Source organism: Branchiostoma lanceolatum, chromosome 7, assembly GCF_035083965.1.
Source record: "Branchiostoma lanceolatum isolate klBraLanc5 chromosome 7, klBraLanc5.hap2, whole genome shotgun sequence".
NCBI classification, from domain to species: domain Eukaryota; kingdom Metazoa; phylum Chordata; class Leptocardii; order Amphioxiformes; family Branchiostomatidae; genus Branchiostoma; species Branchiostoma lanceolatum.
In genome coordinates, this window is record NC_089728.1 from 1955751 (window position 1) to 1974178 (window position 18428).

The following is an 18428-nucleotide window of genomic DNA, read 5'->3' on the forward strand; positions in this document are numbered from 1 at the left end:
GTGGTCCTACGTTAATACGTTTATTGGGCACTGTCACAGGAGCATCAAACGTGGTATAAACAGAAGGGTTAGCCTGGAATCCAACCCTATTATAGCTATAATAGGTTTGGATTCCAGGCTACAGAAGGGTAGGGTAGACAGTCTCTCACTAAGTTACTTGGGAGTTTCTAAGAAGGGACAAGACGATACGATACTCTAGTGGGAGGCGAAGGTGCACTACAAGAAAGACGAAGTAATTTTTTTTTCAATGCCGTAAGATAAAGAGACAGGTCCTTATATCTGCTTGTAGATTACTGTTTAACGAAACTAGGATATCTCTGGTGGACATACGTGTGTGATTTCATAATATTTTTGCCTTATTTTCAAAATACATGTTAGATGTAAAAAATAGAGAGAAAAACAACAGTCCAAACAAAACGTTCCTTACAGAGCACTGGGTGCTTGTTTATTTCCAAAGAATAAACGGCTTCGACTTTAATTACAGAAATATAGCGGCAATAACAGCTGAACATGATTACAAACATGGCGACCTTTTCCGCAACAGAGCTAAATCACGTGGTACTTTATCAGTCCACTATTTTTACACGAAGAACTGGACCGGTTAGAAATTAGCCTTAACACACAAATGATGCGCAAAAAGTTGCCAGAAGATTTATAATTACAATACTGTATTTGATCCTCATGTATGGACTAAGTAGGTGCCCTAAGCACGGAAATGATCAGACCTATAAGTGATAAGATGTTCAGTGGCACACTTAAATTAAAGATTTTACCTTGATTTCGACTGATTGAGAAACGTAACTCCTTGTGCGAGAATTCCATTTTAAACCATGATTGTGCAGAAGTTGTGCAATGGAGGAACCAATAAGCAGTCCCCCATCAAGGTGGTTCCTAGTCTACAGAAAACGACTACTCTGGTTTCAAGAGAGACTGCACCTGATACAGACTTATCTCCAAGCAGATGTATAAGTCAGACATCTGGGATTGTCCTGAGGGTCTTTTGTGGCCTTTTTTGCCCTTTTCTATCTTTTTTACTGGGCACTGTTACTCTCACTGTTTTACTGAGACGATAAACCAGAGAGTGAGCTTACATTGCACCTTTTTTTCTGTTCCACCTCTCTCTAGGGGAGGCAAAAACGTCTAAAAGGTACACTACAAAAATGTGGGTAAAACACTGAGATGGTCCTTACATCTGCTTGGAGATGAAACCCAGGCCAGGCGAGCCCTACCAGAGGTGGTTCGGGGAGTCTACATCTACAACCTACATGTACCAAGATGACAGTAACAATGATACAAACACTGGTCACTTTAAGTAGGGAAAGACACTTTTTACAAGGCTATCAACAAGAGTACTCAGGATTCAGAACCTGTAACATATCTTCAAGTCAAGAGTTACCGAAATTGGGTATCAGCATTTGATATAAAATGTACATTTAAGGACATGTGGATTGAACTATACATCCAGCAGTAATAAGTTGAGATGTAGTGCTTTAAACATGGTGCCTTTGAAAGTCACAAAAAGTGTAATTCCAAGTTAGAACGACCAGTGCTTCTAACTCATACTGACAGAACCTAGGCACTTAAGTTGTGAATTCAGTCATGCCAACATGTTAACAGCAAGGTTGTGTATCACAGTCATCTTCTAACATCCTTATCACATCTCTGCAGCTCTATCAAGACAATCTGCTGGTATGTCACAGTCTTGGGCAAACAAAGGACATCCATACTGAGATCTGTACTGCATTCATGCACGGAAAACTTGCACCATAGAGTAGGGAAGCTTCAAATTGGTGAACCGTTTCTTACACTATGATGTGATTTTTCTATTCCATACTGTTGTAGATTGTGAATGGCAGTAGGGGTATTCTTTAGTGCCGATCTCAGTAATACATGCATAATTGTCCAACATGGCATAAGGTCTGACAAAGGCTTTACAAAAGTGTCCTAGGCTTACTGTACTGTTAGTGATCTTTAATACACACTTTTCCTGTACATAACATTAAATATATAGATATCTTCCCCTTGCTGTACAAGAAACTCTGTCGGTGGCCTGTTTCGGTCCACACCTCTACGGGAACATTGCAACAGTCCCTCCTCTTCTAGGTCTGATCCTTACAAAAAGGCTAATGTCTGACTACTAGCATGTAACTCACACTACGTACTTGAAACGTTACATGTACATCTCATAGTTTGTCCGAAGAGCAGAGTTCTAGGAGAGCACACATGTCATGATGAAGCCTTCTGGCTACAGGTGGCAAGATACGGGAATCAAAGAACAAGACTTAGGCTCAAAAATGGAAAATTGAAAACCTAGACGTGATGGTAGAATGGATCATACCTCTACAGAGCTCTTTCAACTGCTGTCACTCCTGCACTCTGTACAATGTGGGCAGGAGCTAAGATACAGTTAAGAAATTCAACCGTTGAGTCGTCCTTACTTTAAGGCACATTTCTCACTCCTTACAAGACTAGAGCCCTGACGATGCATGCAGGTCCCTACATGTATAAATCCTACACGTGGCTCACGGAATACAAAAATGATAAAATAGAATTAAATAAAGGGAGATTTACATAATATCTACACGTTGGTAACCCGGGCGTAACTACGACCTGATTGTCGGAACTATTCACATATGTACAGCGGTGTCGTTGCCATGGCGACCCGAACCCAGGATGAGTATTTTGGTTGTTATTGCTGTGAACACTCTTAGTACATGGCTGGTTTGGGTTTGGCAGGGAAACCTTGTTACGATTGAGGTGAATAAACAAGAGGGTTAGTCGAGTCGACTTCTGTGGCTTATTTGTTGATGTTGTTGCTTGTTTGTTTGTTTGTTTGAATCGCCTTTTTGGTTACGACGCAAAGTCTGTGCATATTGCCGAACGCAGCCAAGAGCCTTTCCTCCGTTCCACAGAGTTCTGAACACAGAGCTGCCGGGGTCCAACACACACGCGCCTTGCTCCTGGCAAGTTCACACTTCAAGCCGACAAACTTTAAGTCTCTTTCCCCGCTCCTCGAGTCTTCTGCCGTCGAACGAATCACGTGGGGTTTCCGTAACGGTCGTCGCAGTTCCGAATTCTGTCGACCCCCTCTCGCATCTGGAGGAGCAGGTATGGGGCAGGGTTACTACGGTAATCGTTGCCGTGACTACAAGCGCTGAAGCAACAACACCAACACTCCAGTGTTAGACGTCTAGGCCTGCCGGTTAGCGCTACGAAGAAGCGTCTTTGACACGTCAGCAACTACGTCACTCCTATAGTCATACCTGTGGAGACATTGGAGAAACAGGACGGGTTAGTTACTAATAACAACATGCCATGAAATCGTACGTCATACACCTATCACATAAGTACATGTCTAAAAACAATGTGTTATGTCTAAAAACAGAAACTACCAAACTTGATCAAACTGGCTTTAGACGACTTATGACTAAATTTTACAGACACAGTGAATCTGAACTAAGAAAATCAAAATTCTCATTGAAATTAACTACGTAGATATTCACCGATCATCTTTTAGAATTAGATGCGATCGAAACTTTAACTAACAAGTTCTTTCCTGTTGTTTTCTATTAAGTTGTAGTTTTAAACTACCATTGAAAGACAAACACGTTATGATAACCTTTTTGTTAGTGTCAGTTTTTACATTCCGGACCCAGCTGCAATGCAACATCACCTCCTACCATGGAAACACTTCCTATCTGGTTTGGAGTTTCACAATGTGTCCAAAATACAACGGATGGGGGAGCAAGGTCATGATCTATTCAACAACTTGTGCAACTCTTGGCATAACGTGGGTCTTTCATTTGGAGAGCAGATCTGCAGACCACAAGAAAGTGACTATTTTGTCTGCCGCTGAATTTGAGATTCTCTTGCTATTGTTTCATCAGACTGAACTCAACCAGTGACACTGAACGGAAGGGGGAGGGGGGCACGTATAGTTGAAGGTTACAAGGTCAAATGCAAATGGCTCCCTATAACTTCTCCCCACCAGACAACCTCACAACCATTCCAACAGTCCTGGCATATTCCATTGTGGAACGAGGGGGCATGCATTTAGGGGTGGTTAGGGCACATACAACAACCAGACAAACAACAAAAAACTGAGACAAGGTGTTGTGCGACTCACCCCAAGTAAAATGGCGGACACCAAACCGTTACTTTCTTTGAATCCCAAAGAAGGTTTTGGCCTGAGGGGGTTAGGGAGAATTGAATTCCTGGTCAGTGGCATGCGTATTTATTAGATTGCGCAATGACACAAAGACAGAACTTTGAACGGGACGTTCCAAAAGAGAATATGGAATGGGGGAGCTGTGAAGTAGATGTTAGACCCAAATTCCCTCCAAGAAAAAGTGGTAGCTTCCTACATAAACAGTGAAGATCTAAAGGGGGTGGGGGGTGTTTCCTTGGTAGTGGGTTATGTGTGACACTGCAGTGGGTGGAGCCATGCTAGAGACAGTGCTCTCACTAGAGACACAGAACGGAACAGATGGATGGTGATGATGGTTACTCGAGTTATTACAGTATACAGACAGAAAACAGGACAACAAATATCAAAAGTTACCAATGAAATAACAAGCTAGCATACAGCTATTACGTGACAGTCAGTGTGCTGTGCAAAATAGCTCAAAACCAGCATTGAGCATCAAGAAATTCTCATACCAGTAATTACAGCAAAACTATTTCAGTACCAAATCTTTTCTTATCAGCACTAAGATCACACTCCTTGGATTCTATTCTAGTCTTTTACTTTGAAACACTAAGTTTTCCTTAAGTTTTCCTAAACTTATGTTCCTATGTCGTTACTCAACAACTGCAGTGAATACAACCGCGAGTTCAAGGTCGCACTACTTACGGCTGTGACAAAATGGCTGCCGGTTTTCTTCTGTGTGCGTGGGGAGGGGGGCGAGGTCACGAACGGTGCGTCGGTCGGCGCTGGAGGCGTCAGCAAGGAGGAGGGAGACAAGGCATTGGTGGAGGGAACAGAGTCACTGGAGGTCTCGACGGAGGAGCGGCTGGGAGTGCGGCCGTCTGAGTTATACACGCTCATGCTGCCGTCGGTTGACGAGCTGCCCGTGCTCTCCGGCCCTGCATGCAGCAAAACGTGCAGCACAGCGTTAGTCAAACAGCCAATCAGTGCCTTCGCACAAACACATTCTGAATACTGTAGTCAAACAGCCAATCAGTGCCTTCACACATTCCGAATAGTCAAACAGCCTATCACTGCCTTCGCACACACACACATCAAACAGCCAATCAGTGCCTTCACACAAACACATTCTGAAAAGTTAAACAGCCAATCAGTGGCTCTGCTTAAACCTATTCCGAAAAGTTAAACAGCCAATCAGTGCCTCAGTTAAAACACATTCCAAAAAGTCAAACAGCCAATCAGTGCCTCAGCTCAAACACCTTTGGTACAGTCAAACAGCCGATCACTACCATATATACCACAATAACATTTGGTATAAAAGTAGAATAGCCTATCAGTGCCTCAGACCAAACACATTCCGTAGATTCCAACAGCCAATCGGTACCTCAGTACGATAACATTCCGTATAGACAAATAGCCAATCGGTGCCTCGACCCAAGCATGTACTGTTACCCCATTAGTAGAAGAAAACACTGGACTTTTGAAATCTTACAAAGAGAGAACCTACTCAGCGAGGTCCTGATGTTGAGTTCCTCCTCGTCGGCCTCCCTGAGTGAGGAGGGGATGTCGAAGTTGGCGAGGGCGAGCCCCCCGAGGATGGAGGAGGTCTGAGTGGAGGATGATGAGCTGGAGGAGGTGGATATGAGGGAGTGCGGCCGCTTCAGCGACGGGGAGTGCTCGAAGGACGGCACAGCGATGGAGTTCCGCGTCCGCGCTCCTAAAACACATTTAATGGAAGAATTATAAAGATGTGTTGATGACATCCAGGTAAACAATAGTCATATACATTTCAAACTCTGCTCCTGGATAAATTACGGAGATAACTTCCATACGTTTCCAGAGTGAGTTTGTGACTTTGCTATGTTCAAACAGTTTCTCTAGTTTATTGTATGTACGTACTGGCTAGTTGTGCTAGTTCATTCAAGTGGCGCTGAAGAAGAGCGATAGATGTCTCTTGAAAAGTCCGAAGTATTCTCCGTAATTTATCCAATAGTAGAGTTTGAATTGTATATGAGAATCATTAAGATGTAGTAACTTTTGCAGACTAAGATGCATCCAGATTGTGTGGTGCACTTACTATGTTCTGTTGGGGTCTTTTAGAAAACAAAGCACTGCCACCTCGAGCCTTCTTATCCCAAGCACCAGTAGAAGCTACATGTATGCTTTCTATTTGTAGTTGGAACAATGAGAAACACTTATATTACAAGTGAAGCAACATTGGTGTCGAGGTGCAAGCGATTCTTTATGTGTGCATTAAAACCCATACCCAAATCACTCGCTGCATTCCATTTAAAACCTTTTTTTCAGATAGGTTCATAAGTTATCAGCAAACTTAAATTAAGTTAGCCTGAACACATTACAGCTTTGATGGTGATGTCTTGTATCCGATGATCGAGCAAGAACACCAGATGAAGCAGAGGCAATGCAGGATCCATGCAAATAGAGCTGTGTACCGGTATCAATTAGGTACAGGTCCAAAATACCTGACCCTGCTGTATCAGTAATGGACCTGACTCAAGGGATGGCCACTTTGACAGATAAAATTACTATGAAATTACCGTGGCAGTGCTCTAAAGCCAATCTAAAGCACAGAAAACACATTTGCAAGGCTGGAGTCAAATTTTCATCTGTGATTTTATAAAGTTAATACCTAGCACAATCAAAATATTATGTTTTTACCAGTTCAAACAGGCTTTTGTCCTTATTGAAAATCTAGCATTTTGCAAACAAGTAGTTTAGGTACAGGTTCAGGTCCGGACCTGTACCTAAACTTGTGTACCTGTACCTGTACCTAAAATTTGTTTAGGTACACAGCTCTACATGCAAACTCTTTGTGCATCCAGTGTAACAAACTTTCCCCACAACTTTCAGAAGAACTTGGTAAGATTTTGTGAAATTTTGTCGAATTAAACTGTCTCGTCACTTGACAATTTCTTTAAGTTTTAGAAACAGTAAGGGAAGGTGAGTTAGATCCAGACTGGGCAGGAGTGGAAGCCTTACGTGCTTTCTCCAGAGCTTTCTCTAAAGCGTTTTGCGGAACAGATTTGGATCGTTTACTTCGAGACGGGGTGGCCAGGCCTGTGCGGCAGACTACGGGAGTCGGATAACTCTCCCAGTCCTCTGGAGCAAAGGATCGCGGGATAGAACAGAACAGGAGAGGTGAGAAGAAAAGAGAAAAAGATGAAACAATACAGAAAGTACAGAAAGAGCCACCTAGAGCATGGTAATGGTACTGCAAAAGAACAGTACAGAAACAATACAGAAGGTAAGGAAAGAGAGCCACCTAGAGCATGGTAATGGTACTGCAGAAACATATAAAGATGCAACCTATTGTAAGTCCGTACAAGTTCGACAGCAAAGACAATGCATGAGTTTTCGAAACCAAAATGCTGAAAATGAGTGGATATTTTCTTGTCTTTGATTTCATTGAATGAAAGATGTTTCATCATGCCGAAGGTCTAATGTAAATGAATCAATGAATAAGTTAAAAACAAAGAGAAATGGATAGAGTCATCAAAGTAATATCAGAAAGAATGAAAAGAAAGCTATATCAAGGTACAATGAATGTGCAGTAGTGGATGCAACTTAAATGTTAAAAACTGATAAAAACTATCATAGAGCTGGAAGAGATTCTTCTGCATTGTACACAAAAAAAAACTCTGCCAGCTCGGAAAACTCCTGAAAGACATCATCTTGAATGTTAAGTGATGAACTGCCCTATAAGAAAGTACTGTAAATGCAGAAATATTTGTGGGGATTTAACTTCACAGTAGGGAGAAGTGGAGTAATCGCGGTGGTTTTGAGTTTGCGTTTGAAATAATAGTAGCACTACAGAAACATAATAGAACGGCTTTTCGTTTTAAGTTCGTGGTAAAGAGTTCACCGTGAAAACTGCGAACATAAAACCACCGCGACGATTTCTGCATTTCCAGTACTAGACATTAGACGGAGTAAGGGGAGTGGAGCGAGGCTCACCTCGGTTTCTCATCACATAGTCGATGGAGCGCGCGCTGATCTGGTTCCCGCTGGGCTTGATGTCCAGGTGGGGCTTGCTGCCGATCCCCATGGAGGCCAGCTCGATCTGTTTCAGCTCTGTCGGCGCACGCACGCACGGACGGACGGACGGGAAGGAAGGCAGGGAAGAAGGGAGGTGAGAGGAGAGCACATACGAGAGTGGACCACCTTAGGTTCTGGGTGAGTTATTATTTTTGGAACATTTCTTGGAAAATGTGGCATTTGGTGCAAATTTAAGAATTACATGGGTGCAAGTACAAGAATTTTACTGATACTGGTGCAATCCAAACACAGCGTACCTAAAACCCACCAGAAGTTGAGCAGATGCAATTGAACGTGCAAAACCCAGGAGGTCCAGATGGAACAAACTAAAAAAGACTACCAACAGTGGAAGACTACAAGTCAATGCTGCTAAAAGAACTACTGAGGCAAATGAGGTAAGGTTCACACTACATCCAAGAACAATCCAGATAAGGCCACACCAATCTAATTTGCTGCTTCTCAGAGACATTTTTGTGTACAATTTTGGCAAATGGACATCACAAAAAGCCTGGGGTGAAAACTGCATCAGATTCTGTGTGTCCCAAAGTACAGACTGACCCCACAGACTCTGTTTCCTTTACATGTTGATTTTCTAATGGAGCATCATTTATTTTCAAACCGAGATTCAAGAAATTAAATTGGTGTGGCCTAAGAGCATAATCCGAGTCTATGCGGCCCTCCTAACACCCAGCTAACCTACCTTCACTTCTTAAAATCAGACAAGCAAGGGATCAAATTTATGTGGCCTGATGGCCTTCTGCATGACCCTCCAACAAAACACCCGGCAAACCTACCTTTACTTCTGCAGGCCTGTTTCCATAGCAACTTGGTGATCTCGTCGACCCAGGCGTCCTTGACGCTCTGGTTGGGCGCCTGGAGGATGTACGTCTCGCCCGGTTTTCTGCGGCGGAACCAGATCTCGAACTTGAACCCGCTGTCGCCGATGGTCTCCGTAAGCCCGACCTCTGTGCTCTGTAAAACACGGTTGAACGGATTGGTCAACCCAATCTCCGTAGTCTGGAAGGTACAAAAGGGAAGAGTTCAGGGACCAGGCATTATCCAGGCGGGGAGGGTCTGGTTTGCCCCCGTGTGGCCATGAATAATGTACGGTCCCTAGGTAAAGACAGAACAGTGCAGAAAACACCATAGCAAAGGCTAGGAATGTGCGAATAGCAAGCTCTAGCAAACAGATATCTAGCAGATATCTGGCTAAGTCTTAAGCTGCAGTACTTACAAAAAGTGCTAGGAGGCATTGCTGAGCTGTGACAAGCAGGATACACAAGCGCACAAAGTTGCCGTCATATGTGCCATATGTGCCGACAAAGTGTGAGAGCACTTTAGGTAGAGGCTGTTTCTTGCCATGCAAGACAACAGATAGGAAACAGACACTTGGGAGCTGGATTGCAGTCTTACCTTGAAGCTGTTCTTGTACAGGTAGACGTCGTGACCCCCACTGGTTCTCTTGGTCTTGCTGAACAGGATCAGGTCCTCGAACAGGAAGACGTGACGGAAGAACTTCTTCCTTCCCTGCCAGACAAGGAACTCCTCCTGCAGAAGACACACCACAAAGTGTTCATTCATTTATCTTTTAGTTAGGAAGCCAAGCTTGCAACAGCAAGTAGCTATTGTTGAAGGCTTGAATGCATGTGAATCTGTAAATCAAATAAGTTGAATGGTATACACTTGAACTTTGGTATTGACTTTGTAAATCTACCAAGTAATTTTCATGGTTCTTGGACATTTCAAAGCAAAATTTCGGCAATTGGTCACGATGAAAACAAAAGGCATGGCTATATTCACTCCCTAAAACTGTGTATACCAAGGTACAGACTTTCCCCTCAGATTAAACGTCTATTTTAATTTTACACTTTAGCATTCTTGTTTTAAATCCGAGAAACAACAAATAAAATTGGTGTGCCCCGACTAATGTTTATAGAAAAAAGCAGGTACCAGATATGCAGTGAATGTTTTCTCCATTTTGTTCAAGGATTTGTCTGTTTTAAACACAAACACGGCTCCGCCATGTAGGTTATGTTGGTGAAACGGCACAGTGTGTCAGGGAAGATTGTTATCTGGGTCGGTGTTTAGGGGTAAACTGAGGCAGCGACTCCGATGAACGTTTTGTCAACACACGCTGTCCGAAAGGGGGACAGCAACTTTTGAAGAAGCCGCAATCTCTGTGACAGCTACACCTTTCAAGTTTAGGAAACGGTTTTGCGGACAATGAAAACCTTGAGGAAGTTCAACCAAGACTTTGTCTTGAAAGTGGTAAGAAATAACAACCAAGGAAGCAATACCTACTTGAACTTTGCACTAACCAAGTAATACAAGCACTTAGGGGGACATTAAAGAAACCACCACAAAGTGTGAGCAAACTCTACAGGGGTAGGAACGGAAGAAAGAACAGGGGCAAAACAGGAAACCAACAACCACACAAAAGAGACCACCCCAAGGACAGGAAGAGGATGTGGTGTCCTACCTCTAATCAAGGGTTCAGATAACCAGGTCTATGATCAATACACTGGTCAGGATGGCCTTGATGTTTGGCTTTGTTCTGTTGGACTTTACCACATAAAAGTGAGCTTAGACTTGTAAAAATGTGTGTCTGATTGACTATCAATAGTTAGGGTTGGGCCAGAATAATCATTTGAAACTTTGCCAAATATGTCAACACCACATGAAAGCCTTGATGAGTGTGTTTGCCTCATATTAAAATGTGGATCTGTTTTACCAGTTATAATAAGGAGGGCACAGTTACACCGGAAACATCTCAGAAATTTTTTAAATTGGAAACAGAGACATGATTTGTGTGAAATCTGAAACTTTGCTGAAAAACACTAACAGTTTTTTTGACCAGACAGGTGCTATCGATCAAACCTGTTGGACAGGTATGCGTCAGAAGACCCTGCTCTAAAGCTAGGTTATCCCACGACCCCAGATTGCCCAGGTATTACCTGTCTGAGTAGCCACCCTACAGGTGACAAAGTTAAGGACAGGTGAGTTTCAAAGGAATTTCCCTTGAAGATCAAACAATACAGGTGTGTCCAGGTAGTTACCTCACCTGTCTGAGTAGTAGTTTAAGGTGTGGACAGGTGAGTGTAAAAGGAAACTCCTGGGAGATCACACATGTAGGAAGACTGTGGTATGTACCTGTCTGAGCAGTAGGTTAAGGGAAGGACAGGTGAGTGCCAAAGGAAGTCCCTGGGAGATCACACGATGTGGGAAGACTGTGGTATGTACCTGTCTGAGTAGTAGTTTAAGGTAAGGACAAGTGAGTGTAAAGGGAAGTCCCTGGAAGATCACACGCTGTAGGAAGACTGTGGTATGTACCTGTCTGAGCAGTTTCCCCTGCTCGTTGATGTTGATGTCGCAGTCGCGCAGGGAGTCCATGGCAAGCAGGTTGTTCCCATGTCTCAGCTGGAACTTCACCAGGTCCTCAGCAAGCTGAAGGAGGGAGGCAAGGAGGTCTTAGGGTTAATACTGTCTTAAAGAAGAATCTCAAGACGTCTTGAGATTCCATAATGACATTTTTGTGATAAAAGAATTGCACAATTAACCGAGTGATAGCCACATACACACACACACACACACACATACATACAGACACACACAAGCACACACACATGCAGACAACAAACTCACTCTGAGGTCTGCGAGCTCCTGCTCCTCGGCCTGCACCTGTGGACACTCTGCCAGCAGCTCCTTCAGCAGCAGGGCGTACTTCCCCATCCGCTGCACCGGCTTCAGCAGGTAGCTCGCCAGGTCCATCTTATCCCCCGTCTCTCGCTGCTTCTTCTGCAGGGGAAAAAATTACATCAGCAAAACTGCGAAGAAGTCCAGACTTTGTAATCTCCAAGCAGATCTACACAGGGCGCGAAAATTGTGTGTGTCAGCCAGATAAGCTCCAGCCAGCCCCGTAGGAGCTTATCTGGCTGACTGGACCTTCTCTGGCTAGCATATACAATTTCCGTGCCCCGTGTAGATCTGCTTGGAGATTACAAACTCTGTACCCATACTGTGGACCAGATATAGTTAAGAAATAAAATGCACCTGACGAAAGAAACCCGGAAAGATTTAGTTCTGCATGAATACATGTATTATCACTGCCAATGGTGTCTAACTATAAAGCTTATGGAAAGCCAAGACTGCCATTTCTACAAGAATACAGAGCTGTAAAAACACTAACAAAGAAAACATCTAGTCCAGATGTACGGTTCACAGAAACTGAAATTTTTGGACAAACTGTTTGTAGAGCAGGAAAACTTATGGCTTGTGTCCTTACCCTGAAGAAGGCGCTGCCGTGTTCGGCCATGAGTTTGTCAGACTTGGGCTTGTTCTTGCTGTACAGCGCGTACAGGTAGAACTCCTTCTCGTGCTTCATCAGACACCTGGCCAGCTTCAGCGGGTTCTCCTGGAGGGAGGGACAAAAGGAGGGAACGAATGAAAAATCGAACATCTACATTTGAAGAGTCACAGCAACAGCATGTACGACCTTCTACAGTACAATGGAAAGCTGTAAAGGGGCCCAGAATCTGATCATTTCTTCATTTTGCCAACACCCACCAAATATCATAAAAATCGATCCACAACTCATCAAGTAAGGTATTGTCATTATACTATACTATAGTCAGGCCTCAAAATAGTGGGTGCATGTGCACCTGTGTGCACCCAAAATTGGAGCTGTGCACCTAATTTTTGACTGTGGGTGCACCAGTGCACCTAGATATTTTTGTAGACTATGAGGTAAGGGTACTATTGTACACTAGTATACAGAAAATACTCTTGAAATGTAAGTATCTTGACTTACTTGACTTTTAGACAGAATAGCTAAAATTACTCTTCGCTGTATTCTACTTGATATATCTAGTTAGCTATAGAATTACATATTGTAGTTCTTAAGAGCGTTAAACTTGGTAATTTTGTTTTGCTGACATTCAACTTTAACTTATGTAGTTCAAAAACATACCTTGATGGACTCAAGCTCAGCGAGGAAGTATATGGAGTGGAAGTCGTAGATTTTCTCCAGGTTGCCGAAGATGACGCCTCGCTTCCCCCGTAGTTCCTGCGGGATGTCGTCCCGGTCCATCTCAGGAATGTAGTGCTGGGAATAAGGCAAATGAACGACAATTAATGCTACTGCTCTTTGCAACATTCAGCACAAAAATGCCATTTCCTGTGTATGTACAGAAAATTAATAAATTTTACAGACTCCACATTTTCAAAACCGAATCGTGGTTAGCCATTTGAATATGGTTGCTATCAGAAAACGTCAAGCAAAGAAAAACGCAATATCTAAAAGCGTATGGGAGGCTATTTTACTTGGAAATTGTTTCACTGTGTATCATACATGTAAATATCGGATTGCGAAAACACTGTATCAACCTGCATGTATCAATCTGAATGAAGGATACAGTTGAATTGAAACTACTCCACTGAAGTGTTGCACAGTGTTTACCTTCCAATCCAAGGCCAGGAAAACACACGAGACAGACTGAGATTTACACACAGGGCAACATGAAGTGCCTTGTTTTTCTCTAGTCCACTCTACACCTGATGACTTACATAAGTGACTACCGACAAATTGCACAAACCTGCGTAACTAACACAACAGATGGAGTGTTGAATGGCCACTTCAGGTGGAAATTGGGCTGCTATTACTCCCTAACAATTTGTCTGTATTGGTACTTATAGTATGCAGGTGTTCAATGTACTGAGCAAAGTCAGCAAAATGTTACATAACTTTTCCAATGGTCATTAAAATTTGACAATGAAAATAAGGAATCTGTTTAGATCCTAACGGAATTCTAAAGTAAGTATTTCTAAGGAAAGAGCAAACCATGAACTCACTATAACTAAATGTAGTTTTTGGACTGACAATGCCATGGCCCAAAGTTGTAGATCTATATCCTTGTTCTTTTTTTCTTTCTTTGGTGAATACTTTGTTTACCGGACATTGAACATTAAAACCTGGCAGTCAGATCTTTTGCTCACATGTCCAGTAATCCAAGCTGACTGCCAGACATAAGCCTTCTGGGCGAACTGTCTTGAACCAGTTGAAGGAGCCCTTCCATTCAAGACGCCTAATTTGCGTCTGCCCTGTCACTGACCCATGAGGGGCCAAAAGACTTCTTTTCTTAAATTCTGTTTGAAGGTTTTTCCAAGGTCAGGAGGTCAAGGCATGGCCCTTTCTTTTCATGGTCCTCGAGACATGGGAGAAGAAAGAGGCTTTTGTGTGGTCAAACTTGTATCGTCACATCAAAGGAAAGACTAAGCCATTACACTTGGCTAGATAACTTAAATGACAACCTGTGTTGCGAGTCTTTTTAAAAGTTGTGAAAGGTGTTGGGACATATTTACCTCTCTATGCTATTGCAAGCTTAATGCTGATATCACCAAAATGAGATGCATTGTAATGGTCCCACAGCCTTCTTGACTCTGTAGTGACAGTGGGTCTTGGGTAATCTCCACCGGTTGCAATAAAAACTTCCTCTGCCTGTTGGATGCGGTTTTTGCAACCATTGGATCTGCTTGGAGATTAGGTCTTGGGCACGGTATGGGGAAAGGGGCCCAACACTCTCTGTCCACAATGTCTAGCCGGGAATCGAACCCCTGACCTCTTGATCCCTTGTTTTCTATCCTTACCACATCAACTCCACTTGAATCCATAGCTTACATCACCTCGAATCATCACATTTTAAAAGAGCCATATGTTAGAACAGGTGCCACTTAACAGGACACGAAAAATACAAACACACCTTTCTACGTCAAACATGCACTATATATCACAGTCCCTGCCTTTTATTGTAAGAGCAAATAGACTTGTCCTGTCAAGTGCCTGTTCTATGGCCCCATACAGAGGGTGGGGGCTGACCAGGTGGTTTGTCTGTACATAGCCACATCCTTCACCTTTTCTGTCTGTCTGGGTGTCAGACTGTGGGAGCATGTTCCAGGGCCGTACAGTCAAACCTGTCCGTAGTGACCACTCGGGGGACATGTTCACAGTGGACAGATGGCCACTAGTATAAAAAGGATTCTTAATTCTGTGGGAAAACTAATGTACAACTCAATCTGTAAATAAAATCTGAGGGACCACCTAAATGTGGTCACATTGGCCAGGTAGTCACATATACAGTTTTGACTGTATATCAATGGCCAGGTGGTCCTTATGTAGAAGTCTTCTACCAACAAAGATACAAAATGCGAGTCATCAGTCTTACCTCAATGATGTACTGTAAAGAAGCCACGTAGTCTCTCTCTGTCTGGAGGAACTCATCCATAATCAGATCCAGCTTACTGCAGACGTAAACAACATGCAACAAACGGTTAGAAGAGTCTGTTAATGCTTGAGAAAGTTGTAGTTATCTTGTACAAAACTCCCACAGTCAGTGTCTCACTTTTGCCATTGTCAGGTCTAACCAAGGAGGTTGTAGGCAGACATCAAGACATAAAACAAACCGTAAGAGGAGTTCGTTGTGTGACAAATGCTTGAGGAAGTTGTAGTTATCTTGTACAAAATTCCCACATTTAGTGTCTCCGTTTTGCCATTGTTAGGTCTACCTTAACACAGACATCAACACACGAAACAAACAGCTACAGGAGTTTTTAGGAGTTTGTTGTGTGACAAATTAGAGAAAGTTGTAGTTATCTCAGCCAAAATTCCCACAGTCATTGTCTAACCCTGGCCATTGTCAAGTCCAACTTACGCAGACATACAAACATGCAACAGTCTGTTGGAAACATTGTGACAAACAAAGAAACTACGGTCCATTGTAGCTACAGCGAAGTCGAAACATTCTGCTGTTTTAACAGAATAAAACACATATTTCTCTCAAGTCTAGAATACCAAAAACAATACAGGTTATGCTTCAATGAGGAAAATCCCATGTGCAATTTAAAAAATTATCATAAGACAATGAAAGTACATGATTGACTGTAAAACCTTTGAGTTATCTGAACTACTCAACAAGTTTGTTTTCCCGTTTAGTCTAGATGAAGGTATGTGGTGTTCAGGTATGGTCTGGCAGGTACCCAGCACATAAATATCAAGGAACACTTAGAGAAGTTTGCTAACAAATGCTTCAATGTTTCAAGCTAATCCTTTCTGTAATCATTCTGGCATTCTGTTGTTCATTTTGAGGTCACCTGATGAAAATCAACCTCAAAGTCAAGTTCATGTGGTGTTACACCTGTGGCTTCTACAAATGCTTCAATGTTTCAGTATAATCCTTTCTGTAATCATTCTGTTGTTAGATTTGGGCTCCAAAAGGATATAATCCACAAAACTAAGTTCATGCGGCATTACACCTGTAAGGGTAAAGGTAGTCCCATAGCCTTTTTGTGGGTTGTTATTCACTGTGTCTAGGGCACGGTATTGGAATGCAGAGCCCATCTATCTCCTTCCACCGCCTTTTACCTCCCTAACCGAAGTCAGGTACCCATTTTTACACCTGGGTGGAGTGAGGAAAGTTGTGTAAAGGGCACGACTTCGGTGGCATATGGCAGGGGATTCGAACCAGTACCTCTGGGTTCTGGGCCAAATACCCTGACCATTATGCCAACCTGTGACTTGAACAAAACTCATCATGGAGTGAGGAAGGGTGTGTAAAGGGTGCAACTTGGGTGGCATTTGTCAGGGGATTCGAACCCAGTGCCTCCGGTTTCTAGGCCAAATACCCTGACCATTATGCCAACACGACGCTACACCTGTGACTTTGTACAAAACTGACCTTGTCTTCTTGACCACGGGCACGACCTGGTCCCCGTCTCCCTCCAACCTCGGCACGCTGGAAGACTTCTTCAGGTGAGTGTTCGTCTGCGGCAGGAGAAGACTCTCCTCCCCCGAGTTAAAGGAGGCCAGCGTCTCCTGGCTGTCCTCTCCTTGCAACAAAGTGTCCCGCGACCTTGAAACAGCCAGATCGTCCTTGGTGATGGGGGTGGTGGGCGACCGCCCCTTCCGGGAGTAGTCCAGTCCGGGAATCTTGAATCTGGAGAGCTCGAACGCGGTGCTATGTCTCTTCATGAGACGTTTGACGGGGTGTTCCTTTGGCCGCGCCCCTCCTACTGGCGTACTCGTGGTAGCTGACGGCGTGGGTTCGCTTTTCACGGACTGGGAATCGGGGCTTGCAACATTAGAAATAGGAGATACCGGACAGCTGCCGGAAATCACTGAAGCGTCTAAACTCTCTCCCTCCACGAAACCTTCGTCAGTTCTTTCACTGCTGCTCGTGTCTCTGCTGTCTGTGCTTCCTGCACTGTTCATCTTTGCTACTATTCTCTTAATGCCGTCTATCGCTTCTGGCTTTTTTACCGCACACTTCGTGCTACTCTCCTCCTCTATAGGCGCCTCCTTTGGCTGCGTGTCTACAGTTCTCGGCACCACAAGCCGGGTCTCTTCTCCGCTCGCCACAGTTCTTCTGCGCGGTTTATCAGTTTTACTCCCCTCCAAGTTCTGCTTGGCTTTCCTAAGCGCAGCTTGCTTCCGTTCCACCAACTGCTCGGTCTCCCGACACTTAGTCCTGGCGAACTTGCACTGCTCCATGCACTTCTGGTTGTCCAGCTTGTTTGCGAGCGCCGCCATGCGGTCGAACTTTTCCTGCGGAATGGGGGGGTGGTCGCGGAGGTACGTGTCCAGATCGTGCATGAGGGTGTCGCAGCCGCGCAGGGAGTGGCACTCCTCCATGTTCATCAGTGCCACAAACTTCATGCCCTCCAGAGCCCACTCGTACGCCTGTAGAATACAGAAAATAGAAACTGTTAAGACTCTGTTACACTGTACAACAGTATAAGTTTGTACAAGCACAAATCTCTCCGAACCCACACTTCGCCACTTAATATCATAAACTGTCATAAAATCTCACCAAGGTGCCAAACTTGTACGCTTGTAAAAAAGTTACAAAATGTCAAGACTTTTTCTTTACAAATCTTAAAGTTGGTTCAGGCTCCGTTTCAATCTGCTGCAAATTCCCTGACATCACCATGCATCATGGTAAAAGCACTTGGGAACCACGAACTTCTGCAAACCATTTGTACGCCAGCGACGGGAAATATAAACTGTAATGGACAAATTCTGAAGGCACAAACTTGCCTAACATGGCAACACGTCCACACACAAGGCTTGTTTTCACCAGCACTGACCAGTCTGTTGCTACAGAGCGTGCTTGACCAGCAAATAGAATGTTTGATGTGCTAAACATAGCCAGGGCTGCCGCTCCAGACTGGTATAATG

At 43.7% G+C, this 18428-nt stretch overlaps 1 protein-coding gene across 8 annotated transcripts in view; it reads right to left on the minus strand.

Moving 5' to 3' along the window:
• Positions 1-419: 419 nt before the first annotated feature.
• LOC136438531 (puratrophin-1-like) overlaps positions 420-18428 on the minus strand; it is a 168888-nt gene continuing 150879 nt past the window's right edge. For 3 of the 8 annotated variants that reach the window (XM_066433347.1, XM_066433350.1, XM_066433343.1), the window contains exons 13-26: positions 16930-17930; positions 15421-15496; positions 13170-13304; positions 12486-12614; positions 11846-11998; positions 11534-11647; positions 9617-9751; positions 8998-9220; positions 8123-8239; positions 7148-7267; positions 5655-5864; positions 4853-5085; positions 4127-4187; positions 420-3263 (exon numbers count right to left, since the gene is read on the minus strand). In XM_066433347.1, the coding sequence (XP_066289444.1) occupies positions 4155-4187; positions 4853-5085; positions 5655-5864; positions 7148-7267; positions 8123-8239; positions 8998-9220; positions 9617-9751; positions 11534-11647; positions 11846-11998; positions 12486-12614; positions 13170-13304; positions 15421-15496; positions 16930-17930 (2679 nt within the window). In that variant the 3' untranslated portion in view covers positions 420-3263; positions 4127-4154. The remainder of the gene's footprint in view (positions 3264-4126; positions 4188-4852; positions 5086-5654; positions 5865-7147; positions 7268-8122; positions 8240-8997; positions 9221-9616; positions 9752-11533; positions 11648-11845; positions 11999-12485; positions 12615-13169; positions 13305-15420; positions 15497-16929; positions 17931-18428) is intronic. The other 5 variants (XM_066433345.1, XM_066433346.1, XM_066433348.1 and 2 more) reach the window with 5 other exon arrangements.